We start from the raw sequence: 22,832 nt of genomic DNA on the forward strand, positions 1-22,832 counted from the left end.
CACAACAATTTTTAACAATAAGTGATTTTCTCATAGTTTACCAAATGGGTTGAGCTTCCCAAAATTTTTTAAAAATCACTTATCACCCCCAAATAAGCAATGCCAAATGGGCACCTAGATCTAGCAACTACCAAGATACCGTAGTAACATTTAATCAAAACTCCCTAATAATTACCATTAATTAACAATTAATCAGGAATGAATGATGGCGGTGAAACCGCGCATCCATGGGCGACGGGAAGGGCGCTAACTCCACTTGAAAGTCAAGAGAGAAGACAAAGCAGAGCTGACGATGGCGATGGAAAAAGCAAGTTTGGTCCTTTTCGCGTTCACAGTCTCATGGACCTACTTACTTCTACGACTACGGCAATTTCCCCTTACTTTCAACAGTATGTGTGAAAGAAAGCTCTTCCGAAATGCCGCAAATCTCTGCCTGCAGGTTGTTTCTCCAACTTACCGTTCAGCTCATTTTTTTACCACTTGAATCCCTATTTTAGTTAGATTAGAAATCCTTCCTTGTAATCTCAATTCTCATGGCCTGTCTGTCCTGGCTCAGTCCTTGTATGCATGCAGTCAATAGGTATCTTATCTGATTGATTGAATTCATTCGTTCAGTTCAGGGGGTGTCTGCTCCAAATTTATTGTTTAGTCTTCATGGGTCTCTCAATTTTCATATATTTTGAAATGGGTATCAGCAATTTCTTACTTTTGTGTGATAATTTGGGTCTTCGCTATTTCTTCGTTTGGCTAGATATTGTGAAATGGGTACCCATCTATTTCACACCCACGGTGGTCCCTCTCTCTCTCTCTCTCTCTCTCTCTCTCTCTCTCTCTCTCTCTCTCTCTCTCTCTCTCTCTCTCTCTCTCTCTCTCTCTCTCTCTCTCTCATATAAACTAGTATGGCGTAAAATTGAGGACTTGGGTAGGTGCTCAGCAAGTTAGTGTGTTCGAGTTGTGCGTTTGAAGTTATTTACCAAGAAACATTAGTCTTCAAAATAGGGTCTCAACGATTCTCCATTCTAATGATATATTTGGCAACTATTCAGTTTTATATTATTACCTTTTTTTTTAATACACAGTCTTTGGTTTGTTGGTTGAGATTAGATCGGACTAGAAGTGAGTTCTAAGCAAAGCTGAGAATCAATTACCAGATATTGGTCCGGCAGTTTAGCTTCATCTTTATGGATTACTTTGGATTTTCTTTTGCATGGTTTAGAAGCTCAGAATTTCCCATACAAACCAAAGAGACAACTGGGTTTTAAATTATGATTGGTTTTAACCTTTCCCAGATTTGGACACTCAGATATCACTTAAGTTTCAAGCACAAGGGTCTCAAGGTGGTGTGGTGCTCTGTAATGATGCATTGATGATTTCTACTGAGATGCTGCTTCGCTGAAATTCAAGATGGACAGGCGGAGTCGGCTATGGCGAAGGAAGTCATCAGAGAAGAGTCCCGGCGAGACTGAGAGTTCAGGATCGATGTCTTCTCATTCTGAAAGATTTTCTGATGATCAGGTAGATGGCGTTGACATTGTTCTGATAAAATTCAATATTTTGCCTTTTCATAATTGGATTAACCAGTTCTATGATATTTTGAAAATTTTGTAATTGTGATTAGTTGGTCGATACTTAATCATCATTGCTGCTTTCCATTGCATAAAACCATGTCTGCATATATATATATATATATATATATATATATATAGTGCTGGTTTCGTCGCTTTGATTATACAATTACATGTACAATTTCAATAGAATGAATACTCTTTATCTTGGTAAATTCTGCTATTTTGCATGTAGCTACTTATCATTACAAAAAATCCCACCTTTGTGTTCTGCCATTTTTAGATGATCCACTGCATGACAAAAACATTGATAAGTTACGTTCTTACTTAACGTGTTTGGAATACTGGTATTCCTTGTCAATCTATGAGGATACGTAATAGTCCTCATGCCCTTTTATTTGTCACATTCCAAAGGAATTCTCCATATATAACCTATATACATTGAGCTTTCTAATTTTAATTTGAGAAACATGGAAACCCTCTGATACCTATATATGTCCATGTTTTATGATGGCTAAAAAGCAAGGCTATTTTTCTTAAATTTAGTGGTAAACTGCCTTTATCAGACTCTCTAAACCAAGGTGAAAGAGCAAGGGAATGATCAACAATTAAAAACTTTCATATGTTTTTGAGTGCCAGCTGAATATTTGTTTTTCAGGTGTATGGATATTTGTCTGTTTAAGTGATGTGGTTGACTAAATTCTAATTTTTCTTTCTTTTATGTCAAAGGCAAATCCAACTCATAGCACTCTATTGCCAGAAGTCACTTCTAAAGCTCCACGCATTGAAGAAGAAGATAATGAAAGTGTCGAGACTTTGACAGAGAAATTATCAGCCGCCATTCTTAATAGTAGTGCCAAAGATGAGTTGGTAAAGCAGCATGCTAAAGTTACAGAAGAAGCTGTCTCAGGTTTGAACTTTTTCTGGCTTTCATTTTGTTCCCTCGCATTTAACTTTAACTAAGGATGGAAATTCCAACATAGATATCCTAAATAAGAGAAAACATGTAGACAAAATAAATAGATGCAAAACTGTTTATCAACTGCAATTTCTTACTCTTTCTGGGCACATTTTATTATGAATGGTATCTTTTTGTCTAAACCCTTTCATGAATGGTATTTAAAGACGTTGTATCCCTTTTATATTATACTTATGCTTAATCGGCAATGAGATTATGACGAAACAATTTTCATTTTCGAAGACCAAGAGTTTCATGAAAGTCATTCTTAATGTTTCTAGGGGAGGTTCACTCATCTTATCTTTCTTCAAGTATTTCTAGAATGGGTGCCCTGAGTTTATAGAAATGGAAAATATTGGGTGTTGCTGAGCTGTTCCGTTTTAGGGTCAATGGTATGTCATAATTACTTTTACCTTTTATTACATTTCCTTATTCTGAAAGGGAATTAGTTGTTTCTCTTTGCCATTTCAAATGTTAGGCTGGGAGAAGGCTGAAAATGAAGTGTTGGGTTTAAAACAGCAACTTGAGGCTGCAAATCAGAAAAACTCAGCTCTTGAAGACCGAGTTGGTCATCTTGATGGAGCACTAAAGGAATGCGTGAGGCAGATTCGACAGGCAAGAGAAGAGCAAGACCAGAATACCCGAGAAGTTGTTGCCATAAAAACTCGTGAATGGGAATCCTCAAAGTCCATGCTTCAGAGTCAGCTTGTTGATCTCCAGGCTCAACTTCAGACTGCTAATACTGAAGCTGCTGCCTCAATTGATTTTGATTTGCGCTCAAAGCTTGAGGCTACTGAAAAAGAGAACTCTGCTCTTCAACTTAAGCTTCTTTCTCGAGTGAAGGAGCTAGAAGTCAGGACTATAGAGAGGGATTTGAACGCACAAACTGCAGAAACAGCCAGTAAGCAATATTTAGAGAGCATAAAGAGGGTGTCCAAGCTTGAAGCTGAGTGCCGTAGGCTAAAAGCCTTGACTCGTAAAACATTGCCTGCTAATGATCACAAACCGTTTTCTACATCCTCAGTATACATAGAATCTTTTACAGATAGCCAGTCAGATAGTGGGGAGAGGGTACTGGCAATTGATCCAGATCCACATAAAGTGAGTGGCTTGTATCCAAGTCAATATGATCCAAGCCAGTCAGATTCACGGGCATCAGCTCAAATCACAGAACATGGTCAGTTTAAGAATGAGAAGGATTTTGGAAAAAATCTTATGGACCCTTCAGAAGAAATCAATCTCATGGATGATTTTCTTGAAATGGAGCGGCTTGCTGCATTGTCAGATACAGAAAATGACAGCTGTCATCTTGAGTTGGGAATTGAATATCAACCTCAAACTGGAGAAAACCCTTTAAAAACTGAATTTGAAACCATGATTCAAAGGGCCGCGGAACTTGAGAGGAAGTTAGAGAAGATGGCAGCAGAAAAAGTGGAACTTGAGATGACTCTGACTGAGTGTCAAAAGCAGCTTGAGACATCACAAAGTCAACTAGTGGAGGCTGATATGAAGTTGGAAGACCTTAAAAGAGAGTTAGCTCTTGCAAATGACTCAGTGTATGCTGCAGATGAGGAAGTAAAGACTTATCAAACAATGAGAGTAGTGGCAGAGTCGCAACTAAGAGCTATTCAAACTGAATTCAACTCCTTGCTTTTAAAAGTTGGTTCACTAGAAGAAGAGGTTTGGAAGGAGCGAAATTTGTCAGCTGAAAATGTGGCCAAATGCCAGAAACTGGAGAATGAACTATTTAGTATGAAACATGAAGCTGAGCGCCAGCGGTTGGCCAGTACTAATGGTGAATTGAAGATAAAGCAGGTTAGTTTGCTTGGACACGCTAAGACTTGGTGACTGTCTTATTTTAGATATGCTAAAGAAACTATATCTAGTACAAAAACCAATTTTCAGTTAATAGTAACTATAAATGTTGGAGTTGAAGGAAAAATCAAAACAATGTAGCGAAAATGAGAATGCTAGATCGATGGTAGGATTGGGTAGAAAAGAAATCTAAAAGTTTATATTTTGGATATACAATAGGACGTGCTAGGGATTGTATAAGAAGAATTGGGCTTTAGTGGTATTTGGATAATATACAAATGCATACCATTAGAAGTACTTTAATCAAAGTAAGACTAGTAGTACAGGGCCATGACTAACATGGGAAGATGTAATATGAAACGATCTGAAAAAAAATATATCTGATAGGAAATCCTGCATATAATTGAAAAGAATGAAAGATGAGAGTTCAAATGGCTTGACAGTATGATGGGGATTATGGAAAGGATGATGATGAAATGAACCCAAAGGTTCATGGTGCTTAATACCATATAAATCTGCTCCTTCCTCATAATTATCCTCTGAAAATGTGTTTGCATACAAAATTACTGTGGGTTACGTCATCACAGTATGCCCAGATGGAGTGACTCTTCTTGTGGCCCGAATAAGTACAGGATGGTTGAAAGATCTCGAGTTGGATATGGCACAAACCCATGACTGGACAAAGCCAGTCAAGGAAAGTGTCCTCTAAGGTTGCAGACAAGCAGCTGAAGCACAACCTATGTTAGGATCTTTTGGTAGAGACACCACTCTCAATGACATATGTGTTGTGATTAAATGGATTGGTCCCAAAGTTGAACTGCTTGGAACAGGTTAGACAACATGTGACAAGGGTACCTCCAACTGATCCTAATACCTGCACAGGGCTCATTAAGGCCAATGAAGACACCTGGGTCACTTCTGTTTACCCTTTGTGGGACATAAAAAGTTGAGAGTATTTAGGATCCCAGACACAGCCTAGACACAGCCATCTTTATCCCCGTGGCGGCATATGATGATCAAATCAAGTCCATATAAAGAAATAATGCCCAGTAGAGTGAAATGAACTGTGATATTTGCATGATTAGATACGTATTCCCTGATTTTCTTTGCAAGAGGCAAAAGTCATACTGGACCCAAGATTTGATTACTACTAAAATATGACCTCCGTTTAAGCGAAAAAAAAAACACAGGAGATTGGAGTGAGCCACAATATTAACATTACCAGATACTTATCCCCTCAAGGACTTTTGGTCATCAAGAGTCAAGGATCACAGTGGATCCAGCTTTTGTTTATGACAAAAATATGTCCTGTCATCTTGGGTTTCCTCTTAAACCCCAGATATAGAAGCGAACCCGTACATGCAAAGGAAACCAAATATATGTAAAGCCTTTTTTGCAATTAATTATGAATCTTGTGGACATGGTCATCTAAGTACTACCTTTCCATTAATTTTTGTATGACCATACTTGCAAGCCTCTGGATATTTTCACTTTAAATTAATATATTCCCAAAATAGTCCATATTACGCTTTATCTTAATTTATGCAATAAGCAAACTGATGTTTATGGTGAAACAAATTCTCTGTCCTCCTGTAAGTTAGTTGGTTTGAGTTGAGACTTCAAACTTTGTCACAAAGGTGAAAAAGAAAGAAAGGGCTTTTAATCTTAGTAATTCTTAGATACTTTCTTGATTGAAGTTCAAGCAGTTCTCAATTTTTCTGAACATGAAAATGTACTTCTACTATCTAACTTTTAATTAAACAAGGTATTTTTCAAATGACACGCATGTACAGGTTTTGCAAGTATAAAAGCCAATTCTTTTGATGTGAATTATGAAAGTAAGGCGAGGTCCATAACAATTCTTTGGTTGACTTGCATCTAATGACACTACCAGCTATGTGCAATTCTGAAATAAGAAATGAAAGATTGTGATGTTACATCTATCTATTATTCTTCATATATGCGGATTTTGACGTGTGCTTGTCTGTGGCAGGAGAAAGAACTAGCATTGGCTGCGAATAGATTTGCGGAGTGCCAGAAAACAATTGCATCTCTTGGCCAACAGTTGAAGTCACTTGCAACTCTGGAGGACATCCTGGTGGACTCTGAGAGGCCACCAGAGCTCATTGAAGAAGGAATGCAGTGCCACATAAATAGTGTGGAACCACGTAATTTACACCCAAACCTGAATACTGCAAGGGTAGTATAAATTTTGAAAGCAGCAGATGATTGACGAAAATCCTTAAAGTTCAGTGATGGCGGATTGTCCTTTGTTACTGTTATCAGCAAAAGGGCTTAATGGATTTGGAGAACTTTTTGCCAGAGGTAAGATCGGGACACAATATGAAAAATTAATTAAAGAATTATAATAAGAAAATTTGGAAGGGAAAAAAAATATAGTTTCAAGTTTTCATTGTAGAGCTAGAGCATGTATATTTTTTCGGTGTTATCTGTAGATTCAATGCCTGTGAATCGACAGTTTGTATTTACATACGTGGACATAGTTGCAATGTTGAAAGAAGGTATAGTAATATACATAAGATTTGAAATACTTTCAACCACTTCATTGCTTTGAGTCTCTTTCTCTGGTCACAGAAGCACTTAACATTATAAGAAGAAAAGCAATTCTTTATGATAGTAAAATCACCCTCCAAGGATCAACGCTAATCCAAATGTATCTCTTTTAGCCTCAGTTTACTGCAAATTTCATACTGCATGGAAATATACTCACAAGCAGCAACAAAAGCATAATTTCATGACTTCTCGACACTTTCGGAATGCGTAGCTGTTGTTAAACGAATCCTAAAATTAACTGAGTACACTCTATGATCTAAGTACACCCTAATATATAAATCAAAATGTAAAATTACCTAAGTACACCATATTTGACTACCAAAAATATCCAAGGTACACTCCAATACACTCTATCACACAACACCAAACCCATTCGAGAGCTGGCTATTGAACACTATCAGACCACCAAACCCACCTTGTTGCCGAACTTATTGCTCAACGCCACCAAAGCTGCCGTCCAAACTTCAAAGTACGTAACTGATTTTTGATTCTGTTCAAGTTTTGTCAAATATATAGACTCAATTTTACCTTGATTGTTTTAAATTATTAAACAAAGAAAAGAAAACTATGATTCTTATGTATAGCCCAATCATAAAGCCATCTACAGCATTTCAGTTTGTTTTCTCATTTTCTGGAAAGATTTGAGATGTCCTGCTTGCTTCTGGTCATTGAGGGAAATCAGTTAGGTAACATCTGTTCCACATGTGCTTGTCTGTAATGCATTTGTTCATTTGTAGTTTTAAAACTGTTCTTATGTGTATGCAATACGCATGTGCTGAGGAAATGGTTGTCTCTGATCTAATTTAGTTGAGCAAACTTGTTGCCTCCAAGAAATGATATTAAATGGATACGGAGAGGATGAAATCATGCCTCAACTTGCCTAACTGCTTGATTATGATGAAGATGGTAGTTTATTCTCATTCTCATGCACGAGTTTTACTGAGATTCATGGGATTTCCGATCCAGAGGTGTCCTACTTAATATACGTCCCTTAAGTGAGGCCTGTTATTCTTGCCATGATCTTAGATTTTGATTGATAATAATGGGCCTATAGTTAGCAATTGTGACATGAATCAATAATTGCTATATAGGAAATCATTTTGGGTTTTCGAGTTCACCTGTCAAAATGGATAATGACAGTAGGGATTGCCAAGAGGACAATGAGGCTTAAGTACATGCGTTCGGCACGCCGTTTATTCACATACATGTACAAAATTTGAAGACGATAAATCGACGTTTTCAGCGTATTCTGAAAACACAAAAAACGCGGCTATTCTTTACTTTTTCTTTGAACTTTTAAGATGTAACTTCTCTCTCTGCGCCTTCGCTCCCCGCCTGTCTCATTCCCATATCTTGGAGGAGTTTTTTTTGTGAAACCCATATCTTGGATGTTGGCTCTCAGTCTCCTTACAACAACCGACTGTTCATTTCTCTTGCAACAACTACTATTGAAGGATAACGATAACCCACAGCCACCATGAAGAGAGAGCAGCTATTCTAAAGTCTTGCTTCTATTGTACTCCATAACATATATGTGCTTTAAGATCTGTGAATTTCCCTCGATAAAAAAAAATTCCTGTGATTTTCTTAGAAGACTTGAGAGAGAGAGAGAGAGAACGAACCAGAGCGTTTGAGAGGTGGGGGAGATATTTTTTGTCAATTATTTTTCCTTTTTCGTTGCACTTCATTACTCTATTTAGTCAAACCATGATATATTATTTAATTTCATATTTTTTAAAACTAAAGGTTATAAGAGTAATACATAAGAATTTTTTCTTTTATTTTGCTAAGATATTTTTTAGTTTTTTGAAAAGATATTTCTAGTTTTTTTTTATTAGAATTATATTATATTACTTGTTTCTAGATGAGAACATTAACAAAAATGTCTTGGAAAAATAGTTCACATATTTATTACAAGATACAACATTCTTTATTTCTCTTCAAATTATACACGTTTTTAGTGTTTTTGTTTTCTGATTTTTTTTTTTCAATTCAGCTACGAGACGCTTTCTCGAATCTTGAAAATGCAAATTTATTTTCTTGTTTTCATTTTCTAAAAAATCCATTAAAAACATTCTCCGAAAACATTACCAAACGGGCAGTAAATCTCTTCTAAATATGGATTTAACTTTAGAAAGAATGAGACGTTGTTTCACCATGAATTTAACATTTGTTTCACAATTTAATATATCATTTTTGGTCATTTTATATTAGCGTAAATTAGTAATTCAATAAATAGTTTGGTGGTAGGGTGTACTCAGTTAATTCTAGGGTTTGTTTAACTGCATCCTTTTCTTTCTAGTTTATAAAGTTTTAATTTGTACGATTCTCATGGTTATACGATGAGTTGCTTTATACGATTCTCAGTTTATAGAATTTTTATCATGAATAGTTTTGTCTTCATTTGAGTTCTCAAATTTTCAATTCAATAGATATGGTCCTTAATATTTTGGTCCACACATCAGTTTGGTCCTGCTCGTTATAGCTGGTCAAATTATTTGTTAAAATTAGTCACGTTATGACTGATGTAATTGCAAGAGGACAATGTTGTCAAATTAATATAGTAGTAAGTAGAGTATCGTTTTGACAGGGATCAATTTAATCTATTAAGTACTAGAGTGATTTATTCCTAAGTGTAAACACGAATTTCCTGCGACAAATGAGACAAGAACACGTGTACAAAATAATATTTGTATTAATGAAATTTAGGGTTACAATCTCTGTATTGAATCCTCTGATTCGATCTCCAAAGTGTTTAAAGAAAAGTTGTGTTTGATACAAGGGTCGTAGAGACTTGATCTTGATCAAACGGGTAGCACAAGGCTTGTTTGGGTGTGTTTGGATTTTTCTAGGGTGGAGGAACCGGCACGTATTTGTTGTGCTTGGTGGCTCTTCCGAAGTGAGGTGAAGAATGCAGAGAGTTTTCTGTTTCTTCTGAGTGCTTGGGTCTGTCCAAGCCTTTTTTTCTTTTGTCGTCTTGAGGCCTCCTATTTATAGGCTTTTGTAGGATACTTGACCTAAATAACTTTCCCTATTTAAAACCTTGTTTTATGGGATTTTGATTTGATTTAAATCAATTCCCATAATCTGGCAATTTAACCTTCAATTGATTGACCTGATTAATATTTGATTTAAATCAAAGTCAATCACAGAAGATTCCTTCCCTTAATTTTGTCTTCATCTTGAACCGTTTGATGCACTCCGTCGGATGTCGCCACATGTCACTTTTTAACAACTAATTCAATTTTGATGAGTCACACGCCACATGGGCGAATTATGGGGCCCACAATTTAATCCATCAAACCCTACTTATTTTCTTGTCCAATGGAATTTATTGCACCAAAATTTCTTTGTCTACAAATTGCCCCCACTTCACGATGCACTGTAGATATGTGCCTTGTCACATGTAGGAGGTGCAGCTTGAAGTGTTACTTCCTTATTTGTTTCCGATAATTTAGATTGTTCCCCATCATGGTACTGTAGCCGCAGGTGTAGCTAATGGCAAGACTTCAATTATGATGTTGTAGCCGTAGCTTGCCTTTTTTTTTTTTTTTTTTTTTGTTTTTGTTTTTGTTTTTTTTTGTTTTGGGGATGATATTATAATAATATCCAATATTGTTAAGATCTTGTGCGGCAAGGAACAAGTCCAATATTTTCCTAAACTAGGAATAAGAAACCCTAGCACCACCAGGAGCTTTGATGGTATTTGGCTTCTTTAAATTGCACTACTTTCATGAATATTGAGAACAACCAAATAGAATAGCAGAAAAACTCCTTTTGTCGGCAAGAAGGTCTACAACTTTGAAGTTTGCACCATTTGAATCCTCAGTAACCAAAGTGGTGAGACTTGACATTTTTTTTTTTTAATTCATCTCTCATATATATGAAAACTGACGTTGTTTTCTTTTTTGCACAGCCGCACCCCGCAAGAACTCACTGTTTGGTCTATCAAGAAACTTGGTGGTAAGATTGAACCCACCTTTTGGTTTCATCATTCCCTTTTGTGCTTGCGTCAGTTTTCTCTCTTTTTTTTTTTTCTTTTTTTTTTTTTTTTTTTTTTTTTTTTTTTTTCCAATATTGCCAAAGTTAAAATTAATCTTCTCTTGCAGATTCTTTGACAACACGGTGCTTCGTGCAGAGATTTTTTTTTTTTTTTTTTTTTTTTTTTGACAACACAGTGCTAGGTGGATTGGTATCATAAACGAAGAACGTGAAGATTGTTTCTTGTGGCATTTCATCTTTATCCGAATCTCCAAGCTTGTACAGGTAAGCGCTTTCCCTTGGTTGTTCTAGTTTCTTTTCCATTCTTCAAGTTTGAAGTTATTAGCCTGATATTGAATATTGTTTCATGCTGCTCATCTTATACAGATGGCCTTCTTCAAGTGTTTCAAGAAAGGCACTGTTACTATTCTTGAGGATGAAAGTGATAACCGGGACGAAGGTACCACATTGCTTGTAGGTGCGCCTATCCTTGCTTCGGAGGTATCAGAGGTGGACACTCTTCTTATTCCTTCTTGGTCCCAAGAGGTGTTTTGTCAACTGAGCAGCTTCAAAAAGTCCAAGTCTACGGGTAGGGACCTTCACTCCACTGTTTTACAATTAAAGTCCTCACATCATACAGAGACCGATTCATTAAGAGCGTTCGAACTACTCAGTGACCGAATCCATAATGGAGCAGTAAATTGGAGTTCTGTTCTCCCGACATCCGGTGAATCTACATTTACTGAGTATTATTGGGAATGGCTTGAAGATGTGCTAAGTAGAAATACTCAAGTTCTTAAGAGCACTGGTTTGTATGATGCAGTGTTTGCCTCATTATTTAGCTATGATCGACACGCTCCAGTCATCCGAGCCTTTTGCGAATATTGGTGTCCTGTGACAAATACTCTTCATACATCGCAAGGGGAGATGTCTATTTCTCTTTGGGATCTTCATGAAATCGGTGGTCTTCCTATTACAGGTCGATTTTATGATGAGGTTATTCCAAGTGCTGAGAGTCTCAACAGGATGGACCAAAAAGGCGTGCCTTATATCCCACACATTTGTCGCTACCTGTTCTTAGCATACCACAAAATTTTACGGTATTCTAAAGGAAAATCTGGAGTAAGAATGACTGCTTGGATAAAATACTGGTTCCGAGGGCCGTTCAAGTACAAAAAGCCTTCAAGGAAAACCATACGGAACAAGTCACAAAAGCCAAAGGAAGACCTTGACCCGTCTGGTATCATTACGGCGGCACCGAAACGCACTGAGGAGGAGGAAGGGGTTTTTGAAGATTTGGGTATAACTGATGAAGATATGGAGAGATCGTACTTGGCTGCTTTCCTCGCTTGCTGGTTATGCAAATTTGTATTCCCCAAGGATGACGTCACTTTGATCAGGCCGGGGGTTTTCAAAGTTGCCAGTCGAATGGCGCACGGTGTATCATTTGGCCTGGCAATCCCAGTATTGGCTAGCATTTACAAGGGGTTGAACGATATTTCTAGCGCAGATGATCCAGGAAATTGTGCAACTGTTCTTCCTTTCCATTATGTGTATGGGTGGTTGGGCGAATACTTCGACATGCACTTTACATCATCTTCAGAGAAGTCTACTCCTATCATGGCAAGGTTCTCAGGAAGACTTTCAGCTAAATTCTTTGAAGATTCGACAGCTCGAGCTTTGTTCCGGACTTGTCATAAAGTGGAGATGAGCCGTTTGGCAAGAATGTTTTTAGAGTGCAAACGACTAACTGATGAAGATCATATTTCCAAAGAAGACTTTGCGTATTTGATATGCCTTCGTTCGGGATACGTTTCTCTACGACAGGAAAACTACCGAGTCATCCAACCTTATAGCCCACACCGGTTCAGTAGACAGTTTTGCTATATACAACAGGTGCCAGGAGAACTTAAAGATGACATCCGGAATGGGACTGTGCTATCGGTGTATTCTCATTGGAAGTCATGCTTAAATGTTGGCAGTGCATCTACAATAACCCTACCCACTAAGGACAATATCCGGGAATTTGAGGTCACCTCCGATTATGTTGCTTGGTGGTCAAAGGTGCATCGCTTTGAATCAACGAAGTCAAAGACAGTCTCAACTGTAGCCAAGTCTTCGTCATTATCTCAGCAAAAATCTTTGAAGTCACAAGGCAACGATACTTTAGTTCATGATAAACTCATACGTGACAGTGCGCACAGAGTTCCTCCAGAAGTTGAAGGTAGTTCTACTACTCCTGCGCCTCGGGTTCAACACCCACCTCCAGTTGATGTTTCTCCAATTCGGGTCCCTAGTGATAAAGGAGAACTAGAAAGTGTAGCAGATTCACATGAAGATTTCGTTCCCCTCGGTCGACGAATTCGCAACTTGAAGCGAGGACATATAAGTAGCAATGAAGACAGTGAAGTCAACTTTAGGCATAAGAAGACAAGTGGTGGATCTCTCTATTGCGATCTGGACACAGCATACCCACTCGATGACACATTTTTTTGTGATGTGCCTGCTGTTTCGCAACCAGTCTTAATGAACGAGGTAAGCAATTTGTTTCGCTTTGAGCCCTTTTTTTTTTTTTTTTTAATATTATTTATTTATTTAAAATTATTATTATTATTTATTTATTTAAATTATATATATATATATATATATATATATATATATATATATATATATATTTTCAGGGAGAAGTCGTGCATCATGTTCCCACCATGTCCGAGCTTGTGCCATTTAATCCTGTGCCTATCGAAAGGGAAAATCGTACTTTGCACCTGATGAGTGGTTCAGGTGTTAGCCTAAGAGGTATTACTCAAATCTTTGTCACGCTCCGTGTTTAGAAATCTTTGAGTCTACTCGCTTAACCATTATTCTTTGATCAATGTAGGTCCGCATGTGCAACAACATCTATCAAAGCTGGCTAATCACGCATCTACCTCTGAAATGTCATGTGGGGAACCCAAATTAGGTGTTGCAGACAAGACCCTTCGCAAAGTAGTTTCCGTTTTAGGAAACCAAGTAAAAAGCATAGTCTTGAAGGCTTCATTAGAACGGCTTCCTTCATTCAAAGATGAGCTTGGCAAGCTGTTGACTACCCTTGAAAATGTGGGGGCGGACGTCTCATCTTTAAGAGCTATGATCGATGCACTTATGGTGACCGCAATTGACTATTATTCTGCACACTCTACTTATTCCCAGAAGCTTTCTCCTGAGGTTCAAAGCGATCGTTTAGCTGCTGTTGACTCTTCACTTTCTATTGCTTTGGCTCTGCAACAAGCTGAAGAGGTTCATCAGTTTTCCATACTTGAGTCTATTAAATCTGCCAACACGCGTATGGAAGAGTTGAAGAGAGAACAAGAAGAATTGGAGTTAAGACTGCGTCAACTAAACGGATCACTTTCGGAGAGTGGTGCACAGCTTTCATATCATCATGGTGAGGTTACCCGCTTGAGAGAGGATAAGACAGCAGTCGAAAAAGCTCCTGTATTATCAGCTACTGATGCTGAGACTTTAGATGCATTACGAGTTTCTTTTGAGAGATTGCGTAATGGCTTCCGGGACTTGTCTTGGGAGTAGCAAATTTTATTATTGTAAACCTTCTTTGTTTCATTCGTATTTTTCTTCGAACTTGTCAAAGTGTTGATGTTTACTAGTTAACTTTCATAATGAAATAAAAGTATTTTCTTATCTCATCATTTCTTTCAAATGGTTCAGATTGATGGGGAAACCCTTTGTTTTTATTTTGATGTGACTGAACTTGGAATTATTTGTCCAAGCTGCCTACGTACCCTCGATGAAAAGGGATCAAGTCATCACGTAGTTCAAAGGGTTTTTTTTTTTTTTTTTTTTTTTTGTGTCCTAACTTTTGCTTGAGCCGCCCTTTCGGGTTTTCAACTCAACGGACTTTCTTATGCTCTAACTTTTTCTTGGATCGCCCTTTCGGGTTTTCAATCCAACGAGCCACTTTTTTTTTTTATGCTCTAACTTTTGCTTGAGCCGCCCTTTCAGGTTTTCAACTCAACGAGCTACTTTGAGTGCCGTACGCAGTTTAGGCTCATGCGGGCCAGGAGCTTGGATTTACTTCATGCATAGTATCGTTTCAAGAACTTTCCATTGATGGGGCCGACTCTTAAGCCGTCCTCAGCTACAATCTTGTAAGCGCCACTTGTGTATACTTCTCGTACTACGTAGGGCCCATCCCACTTCGAAGCAAACTTACTTCCAGTTTTGTGCGTTGTGATGATAGGTCTACGCAATGCGAGGACGAGATCTCCTACCTGGAAAGATCTAGGGCGGACTTTCTTATTGAAAGCATTTGAAAGTCGGGCTTGATAGCACTCTAAGCGTTGTTGCGCTTCGAGTCTCTTTTCATCTAATGCTTCTAATTCTTGGAGACGTAGCTTCGCATTCTCTTCGTCAGTCAATCCCTCTTGTATGGCCATCCTCAGTGATGGAATTTGACTTTCTAAAGGCAAGACCGCTTCCACGCCATACACAAGCGAATACGGCGTAGCCTGAGTAGGCGTTCGGTATGTCGTCCGATAAGCCCATAATGCTTCATTTATCCTTTCATGCCAGTCTTTCTTGGTTCTCCCAACAACTTTTTTCAACAGGTTGCAAAGAGTTTTGTTGAATGCTTCTGCAAGACCATTGGCCGGGGCATTGTACATTGAAGAGTTGCGTTGCTTAAAACCGAAGTCTTCACACAGTTTGTCCATTAACCGATTCGAGAATGGTTTTCCATTGTCTGTGATGATGTAACGTGGCACACCATACCGATGAATGATATTCACTTTGATAAAACTCACTACGTTTTCTTTCTTCACTTCCTTTAGAGGTACAGCTTCTGCCCATTTTGAAAAGTAGTCTGTTGCTGCAAGGATGTAAGAATGACCGTCGGAAGATTTGGGTGCTATCGGTCCCACCACATCCAGACCCCATGCATCAAATGGCCACGAAGTAACTGTGGGATGTAGCGGCTCCGGTGGTTGGTGTATAAAGTTCGCATGGAATTGACATGCCTGGCACTTCTTCACATAATCCATGCAATCCTTGACCATAGTCGGCCAATAGTAGCCCATCCTCTTTATTTGGAAATGTAGCTTTGGCCCTGATTGATGAGCTCCGCAAATACCTGAGTGAGCTTCCTCCATTGCTTTGGATGCATCTTCTTCTCCCAAGCATCTTAGAAACACGCCTTCGAACGAACGACGGTAGAGAATTTCTTTGTAATAAATGAATCGAGGTGCCCGACGTCGTACCTCTGATCGATGTCTTTTGTCATTTGGCAATTTCCCATGCTCGAGATAATCAATTAAAGGTTGTCTCCAGTCGTCAATGTCAATGGACAATACTGAGATAACGTTGACTCCTTCTTGCGATGCTCCAAGTGCTAATGGAACAACCCAACGGTGGCAAATTGGAAGATTCACTGCTTCATCTTTTGTTAATGCCAACGTAGCAGCAAGGTTGGCTAAGGCATCTGCCATTTGATTTTCTTTTCTCGGCACATGTTCCAGCGTCACGAGGTCAAACTTTTCAAGTAACTGCGTGGCCATTTGGTGGTATGGAATCAAATCATCCTTCCTGACCTCATAATAGGTCAGTAGCTGGTTGATCACTAACATGGAGTCACCGTACACTTCTAAGCTTGATATCTTCATCTCCACGGCCATTTGTAAGCCCATGATCAAAGCTTGATATTCTGCCACATTGTTTGAGCAAAGTTCACTTAAACAGAATGAATATGGTAATACGTGTCTCTCGGGTGATAAGAAGACTACGCCAGCCCCTGCCCCATCTATGCGAGCCGATCCGTCGAAGAACATCATCCAAGCAGGAGAAACGTCAGCGAAGAAGACTTGTTCGTCGGGTAAGTCATCTGAAATTTCCCAGTCTGCTGGAATTGGATGATCGGCTAGGAAGTCTGCAACAGCTTGACCCTTGACCGCCTTTGCTGGAGTGTAGATGATTTCATATTGATTGAGAAGTAACGCCCACTTGGCCAAACCCCCCGTCAAGACTGGTTTTGACATAACGTACTTCACTGGGTCAGCTCGTGCAATTAGATGAACTGTGAACGCTTGCATGTAGTGCCTTAACTTCTGAATAGCGAAAACAAGTGCAAGACACGTCTTTTCTATAGGCGTGTAATTTAGTTCAGGACCAGTAAGGGTTCGGCTTAGATAGTAGAGTGCTTGCTCTTTACGGGACTCATTCTCTTGTGCCAGAAGGGCTCCGATTGATCTCTCTTGCGCCGCAATGTACAATATGAGTGGCTTGCCGGGAATAGGAGCTCCTAACAGTGGTGAACTCGATAAGTACTTCTTTATGCTCTCAAAGGCATTGTGACAAGCCTCATCCCAAACGAATGGGACATCCTTTTTCATAAGACGACTGAATGGTTGACATCGCCCTGCTAAGTTTGAGATGAATCGCCGAATAAAAGCGAGACGTCCTTGTAAACTTTTCAGCTCACGTAAATTTCTTGGCTCGGGCATATCTCGGATAGCCTTAATTTTAGACTGATCTACTTCGATGCCTCGGTGTTTAACAATGAAACCAAGAAATTTACCTGACGTGACGCCAAAAGCACACTTCAAAGGGTTCATCTTGAGTTGGTATTTTCGCAGCCTATTGAACACCATTCTCAGGTCTTTCAAATGATCTTCTCTTTTTGATGACTTGATCACCAGATCATCAACGTAGCACTCGACATTCTTGTGAAGCATGTCGCCAAAGATCTTTTGCATTGCACGTTGATAGGTCGCACCTGCATTCTTAAGACCGAATGGCATCACCTTGTAACAGTAAATTCCTTTCGGAGTGCGGAAAGCTGTGAGTTCTTCATCTTCCGGCGACATTCTTATTTGGTTGTATCCAGATGAACCGTCCATGAAAGATAGGGCTTCATGACCTGTGGTTGCATCTACCATGAGCTCAATTATGGGCAATGGAAAGTCATCCTTCGGGCAAGCCTCGTTTAAATCTCGGAAGTCAACACAAATACGAATCTGTCCAGTAATCTTCTTCTTCACCGGAACAATATTCGCGATCCATGTTGGGTATTTCACCTCCCTAATGAATCCGGCAGCGATCAACTTATCGACTTCAGCTTCGATTTGACCTAGAAGCTCTGGGCGAAAACGACGTTGAGTTTGTTTGGTTGGACGCGTTCCAGGCTTGACTGCAAGGTGATGGACAGCAACTTTTGGATCGAGACCTGGCATCTCCTTATACGTCCAAGCAAATACATCTTTATACTCAAGTAGCAGTTGATAATATGATTTCTCTTCACTAGGGCTTAAGAGTGTACTAACGAAGATGGGTCTGGGATCTTCACTTGTACCCAAGTTGAGTTCTTTTAATTCATCTATAGTCGCCTGCCCTCCATCTTCTAGTGCAGGAGGGGCTTCGTGAACCTCATCCTCGAAAGGCTCCTCTTCATCAACCTCTTTAATCGTAACATGATGAGCAGCTAGGACCTCTACTTCTTCATCATCGCTTTTGTTTTGCTGACTTACAGCCTTCCCAGTATGTATGATTGTCCGTCGTTTCACTTTGAGCTGGTCACCTGAAGTTATGTCTAATGTTGACTGACGTTTCATACGTGATGGAATTAGGCTTCGAATTTCATTATCTTCTGTCGAATCAATATGAACTCCGCCTTTCAATTCCCACTGGTTTTTTTCTTCGGACTGCTTGTTTGGAACTCCGAGTCTTTCTAGCACCGATCGACGTGAAGTTGATTGAACTCCCCTTTGGCTATTATCTCCAGTTAACCTTTTGAGCACGGAGGGTCGTGATGTTGATTCTTTGATACGACTAAAAACTGAGGTCCGTTGGGTAGGCTTGGCTAAGCGGTCAAACACTGAGGCTCTCTTAGTGGACTTTAATTCTTCCTCCTCTTTGACCACTTCAGCACTAATGTGTTGAACATCTGCCTTCTTTTCCTTTCTTCTAGCAGAGATCTTCACCGGTGCAATAGGAGTAAAACCAAGGCCAGCTCTAGCTGAGTCGATTGCGTAACCCTGCTCCTTCAACTTCTTTTGGGTTTCGCTAAGGCCATGTGTCCTCTCGCCGGTGATGTCTGGATTAAGCTCTCCCAACGAAGGAGATAAGCCGAAGTCATAACCTGCCTTCGACATGAGTTTATAAGCATTAGGATCAAAACCTTCTTTAGTTCTTTTGACCGGAAGATATTCGTGTCTTGTTGCGTCTTGTGATGATCTGACGAATCCCGGTACTGAAGGTTTTGAAATGTTCGAATTGTTCAACTTGGGCAAAGGCATGGTTGTCGACTCCTTCAAGAACTTCATATCACTTTCCCCTAACTTTCTTGATTTTACTCCTTTTCCAAACGGGGATTGTCCTTCCTTCCGTCGGGACGATGAGACATAGCGAAGAATAGGAACAGACACCTTTCGTGAATCTATTGATGATCCTGTTTGTCCAGACGAAGTGTTCTTCTTGCTGTCATTTTCTTCAATGGGAAGGCACTTTGAATCCTCATCTCTTCTTGGTATGGCCTTGCCTGTTGAGTGAACCTCAATGGGAATAACTTCAGACACCACGTCTTCGTCGATGTAAAACTTGGCGTCGGCGAAATAGGACTCGGCTTCGGTAAATGGTTTGACATCGCCCAAGATTTTCTTCACCCCACCTCTGTAAAATTTGAAACACTGGTGTAAAGTTGAAGGCACTATCCCATTTTCATGTACCCATGGCCTTCCCAAGAGAAGATTGTAGGAAGTCTTAGCATCAATCACGTGAAACAGGGTGTTTGACTTTAAGTCACCTATCACGAGCTCGATTCTGATCATGCCCATGGCTCTTTGCCCTCCTTGGTTGAAGCCTTGAATCATGAGACGGCTTCGAGACAATTCATCTATGGTGATGCCTAACTTCATCATTGTGGACTTAGGCATGATGTTTACTGCTGAACCTCCATCCACGAGCATGCGACTAAGCTTCTGTTCTCGCACGTACCCTGACACAAAAACGGACGGTTATGTGGTTTGGACCCTAACAAGAGATCTTCATCGGTGAATGTGATAGAAGCACATGTCGCGCAACAAATAGCATGATCTTGAGACTCATATTCCAATCTTTCATCCCTTCTTGTTTTATTTGGATGAATATTGAGATCCATCAGCGCCTTGACCAATGCTATGCGTATTGCTTCAGGAAGTTGCATCGCTTCCTCAATATTGAAGTGCAACGGTGATCCCTCTGCTTGTGCTGAGACCTTTGACTCTTCATGAGCCTCAGATTTTTCTTCCGAGGCATCTTGGTCACCTATTTGATAGCAAGTTGTCATATAGACTTCCTCCATGGGCTCTCTTACGAAGAACACTTTAGGAAAGTATTCTCCTAGCATAATGGGAATTCGTGGCTCTTGGATTAGTGGTCCACTTTCTTGGTTAGAGTCTCTCCTCACCATCATTTTGGTTTTGTTCTTAGGGCATCGGCGCGAACTTCTCTTTCGCCGCTCCTTCTTTGATTGGGCATTTTGGCGTTGAGGAATGCACTTCGTACGAGATCTCCTCCGAGTAACGAGCGTCCATCCTTCATTGTCATCGAAAGATGAGTTACCAACTAAGCCATCACCACCTTGATTGGTCGGTTCGCCCACCACTTCTTTCGCACACATATCAGTCACCTGGCGTATGCCCCTTATTGATTGAAACTCCGGTCTTGGCGATACTGCGGGCAGCGGCACGGGATCAAAGGATCCAAACACAATTGTGGCAACATTCGCGTCTGCGATTTCGTCAACGTCTAACTCAATCCTTCTTTGCCTGGCCAAGTTCATAATTAGCTCCTTCAACACGAAGCACTTCTCTACTGGGTGGCTGAAAATTCTGTGGTACTTGCAAAACTTAGGGTCGTTAACCCGGTTCATCTCTTCAGGTCGCTTACATTCTGGCAATTCGATCACCCTTTTTTCAAGCAAGTCCTCCAACATACCCGCGACGTCGGAGTCAGGGAAAGGGTACGTCTTTTCCTCCAGCTCCTTCAAGGTTTGTCGACGTCTATCCACCTCTCGGGATAGCTCCATCCTTTTGACTTCTTTCTTCTTATCTCGGGTGGAGATTTTGACAGGGACAGTGTTGATTGTCATTGCTTCCTTGGTAGGCTTCTTGATAGACTTATCTGCCTTTTGTCCAAAGACTTTCTCCTTTTTATGTTCTACGATAGGCTCATTCTTTCCTCCGTGGCTGGCGATACTTAACTCCATATCATGGGCACGAGTGGCTAGCTCCTCAAACGTGCGCGGTTTGATCCCTTGTAGAATGTAGAGTAACCCCCAATGCATCCCTTGAATGCACATCTCAACTGCTGATATCTCCAAAAGCCTATCCTTGCAATCCAGGCTTAACGAGCGCCATCGATTTATGTAATCAACGACAGGCTCATCTTTCCATTGCTTGGTACTTGTGAGTTCCATCATACTCACGGTGCGACGAGTGCTATAGAATCTATTCAGGAATTCTCGCTCCATTTGATCCCAATTGTCGATGGACTCGGACTCTAAGTCTATATACCAATCGAATGCATTTCCTTTTAAGGAACGAACGAATTGTTTCACCAAGTGGTCACCCTCCGTCCCAGCATTGTTGCACGTTTCGACGAAGTGTGCAACGTGTTGTTTTGGGTTGCCCTTTCCATCGAATTGTTGGAATTTGGGAGGTTGATATCCCGTTGGCATCCGCAGGTTGTCTATCCTCCTGGTGTATGGCTTGGAATACATGAGCGTGTCTCGGGAAGGAGCTCCATATTGAACCCTAATGGTGTTCGCAATCATGTCCTGAAGTTGTTGGACTGATAAAGAGCCCACCGAGGCGGCGTCACCTTTTCCGTGCAACTTCTCGCCCGACTCTGTTTCATGACCTAATCCTTTCTCGCTGGATTCAGCTTCATGATGTGGTCCTTTCTTGTGCACGTCTTGGCCAAGCTCCTTGTCATGATGCACCTCCCACTTGTTGATGAGCGAAGCAATCTGCGCATCTTTCTCCTCAACTATCTTCGTTAGCTTCGTGACCGCTTCGCTCATATGGGCCAGCTGTTCTTCAATAGACATCGCTCCTGTCACCATGACTTGCATAGCCATAGAATAAGACTCACCTATGGACGCCGAGTGATTCATGGCAGTCTTCTCCGGTTGGTCGTCGGATGGGGATCCATGGTAAGAGCCTGTACTAGAGTCAGCGTCTGAAACAAGCGAGAGTGAACGTTCTCTTTAATTCTTCAAGCCTGGAAAACTCCTTTCTTCGTTTCGAGAGTTTCTCTCCTCCGCTCGGAGGATATTCTTCTTTGCCCCCAAGGAAGCCAAATTGATAACCGGTTCACGCCTTCGGTTCACGTCTTTCGCCTTGGAGTGAGTCGGTATGGCAGTGACAGGTTGAGCTGCGGATACCGCTGATCGGTTCATAATTGTATATTATTTCTTACCCTTCTAGCTTATGATTTGGTTATGTTTTTGAGTTAAACTTGTGCTTTTAATCCTTTTTGTGTTTATCTTTCAGTTAATTGAGCTTTAGGTAACAATGATGGCTTTGGAGAACATAATTCATGCAATTCAAGCATGTTAAGGCCTAATTTGGATGAATTGATGAAGAGCTTAAAGACAAACTCATTTTGGCTACAGCCCCCTGCCAGTCCAGTTCCATAGGTCATATTGCAAGCATTGTTTCAACAACCTACATAGCTCGAATGAGGCCACATTCTTCATGAAAGTTGTTCCAATTGGTGTGTACTATAACATATCCAAAATTCAGCCCCATTGGATAAATCTGGAGTCCGTTACCTAGCAAACACAGAACCATGCTCAGGATGGATCTTATCAGCGCGGAAAATGAGTTAGCAAATTGTTTCGGCCTTAACTTCTTCCTCCGACCTTGGATTGGCCCAAATAACATATGGCTGGAAAGAAGACATTCTGA

General features: G+C 40.2%; 2 protein-coding genes across 4 annotated transcripts; one reads left to right on the forward strand and one right to left on the reverse strand.

Annotated features, from left to right (window-relative positions):
- Nucleotides 1-202: 202 nt before the first annotated feature.
- LOC110762544 (filament-like plant protein) lies at nt 203-6,904 on the forward strand. 3 transcript variants are annotated; one of them, XM_021965191.2, is made up of 5 exons: nt 203-439; nt 1,290-1,515; nt 2,295-2,475; nt 3,002-4,338; nt 6,332-6,904. In XM_021965191.2, the coding sequence occupies exons 2-5, from the start codon at nt 1,405-1,407 to the stop codon at nt 6,545-6,547; spliced, it is 1,845 nt and encodes a 614-aa protein (XP_021820883.2). In that variant the 5' UTR covers nt 203-439; nt 1,290-1,404; the 3' UTR covers nt 6,548-6,904. The 3 variants fall into 3 exon arrangements, with proteins under 3 accessions (XP_021820883.2, XP_088108426.1, XP_088108425.1); XM_088252300.1 differs by lacking the exon at nt 203-439 and adding an exon at nt 442-580; XM_088252299.1 differs by lacking the exon at nt 203-439 and having other exon boundaries at nt 1,164-1,515.
- Nucleotides 6,905-14,969: 8,065 nt separating this feature from the next.
- LOC110746929 (uncharacterized) lies at nt 14,970-21,220 on the reverse strand. Its single transcript, XM_021947158.2, is given in 2 exon segments — nt 14,970-19,888; nt 19,891-21,220. Coding segments are annotated over 2 exon segments (6,249 nt in total).
- Nucleotides 21,221-22,832: the final 1,612 nt, after the last annotated feature.

Source organism: Prunus avium, chromosome 4, assembly GCF_965620075.1.
Source record: "Prunus avium chromosome 4, drPruAviu1.hap1.1, whole genome shotgun sequence".
Lineage (NCBI taxonomy): Eukaryota > Viridiplantae > Streptophyta > Magnoliopsida > Rosales > Rosaceae > Prunus > Prunus avium.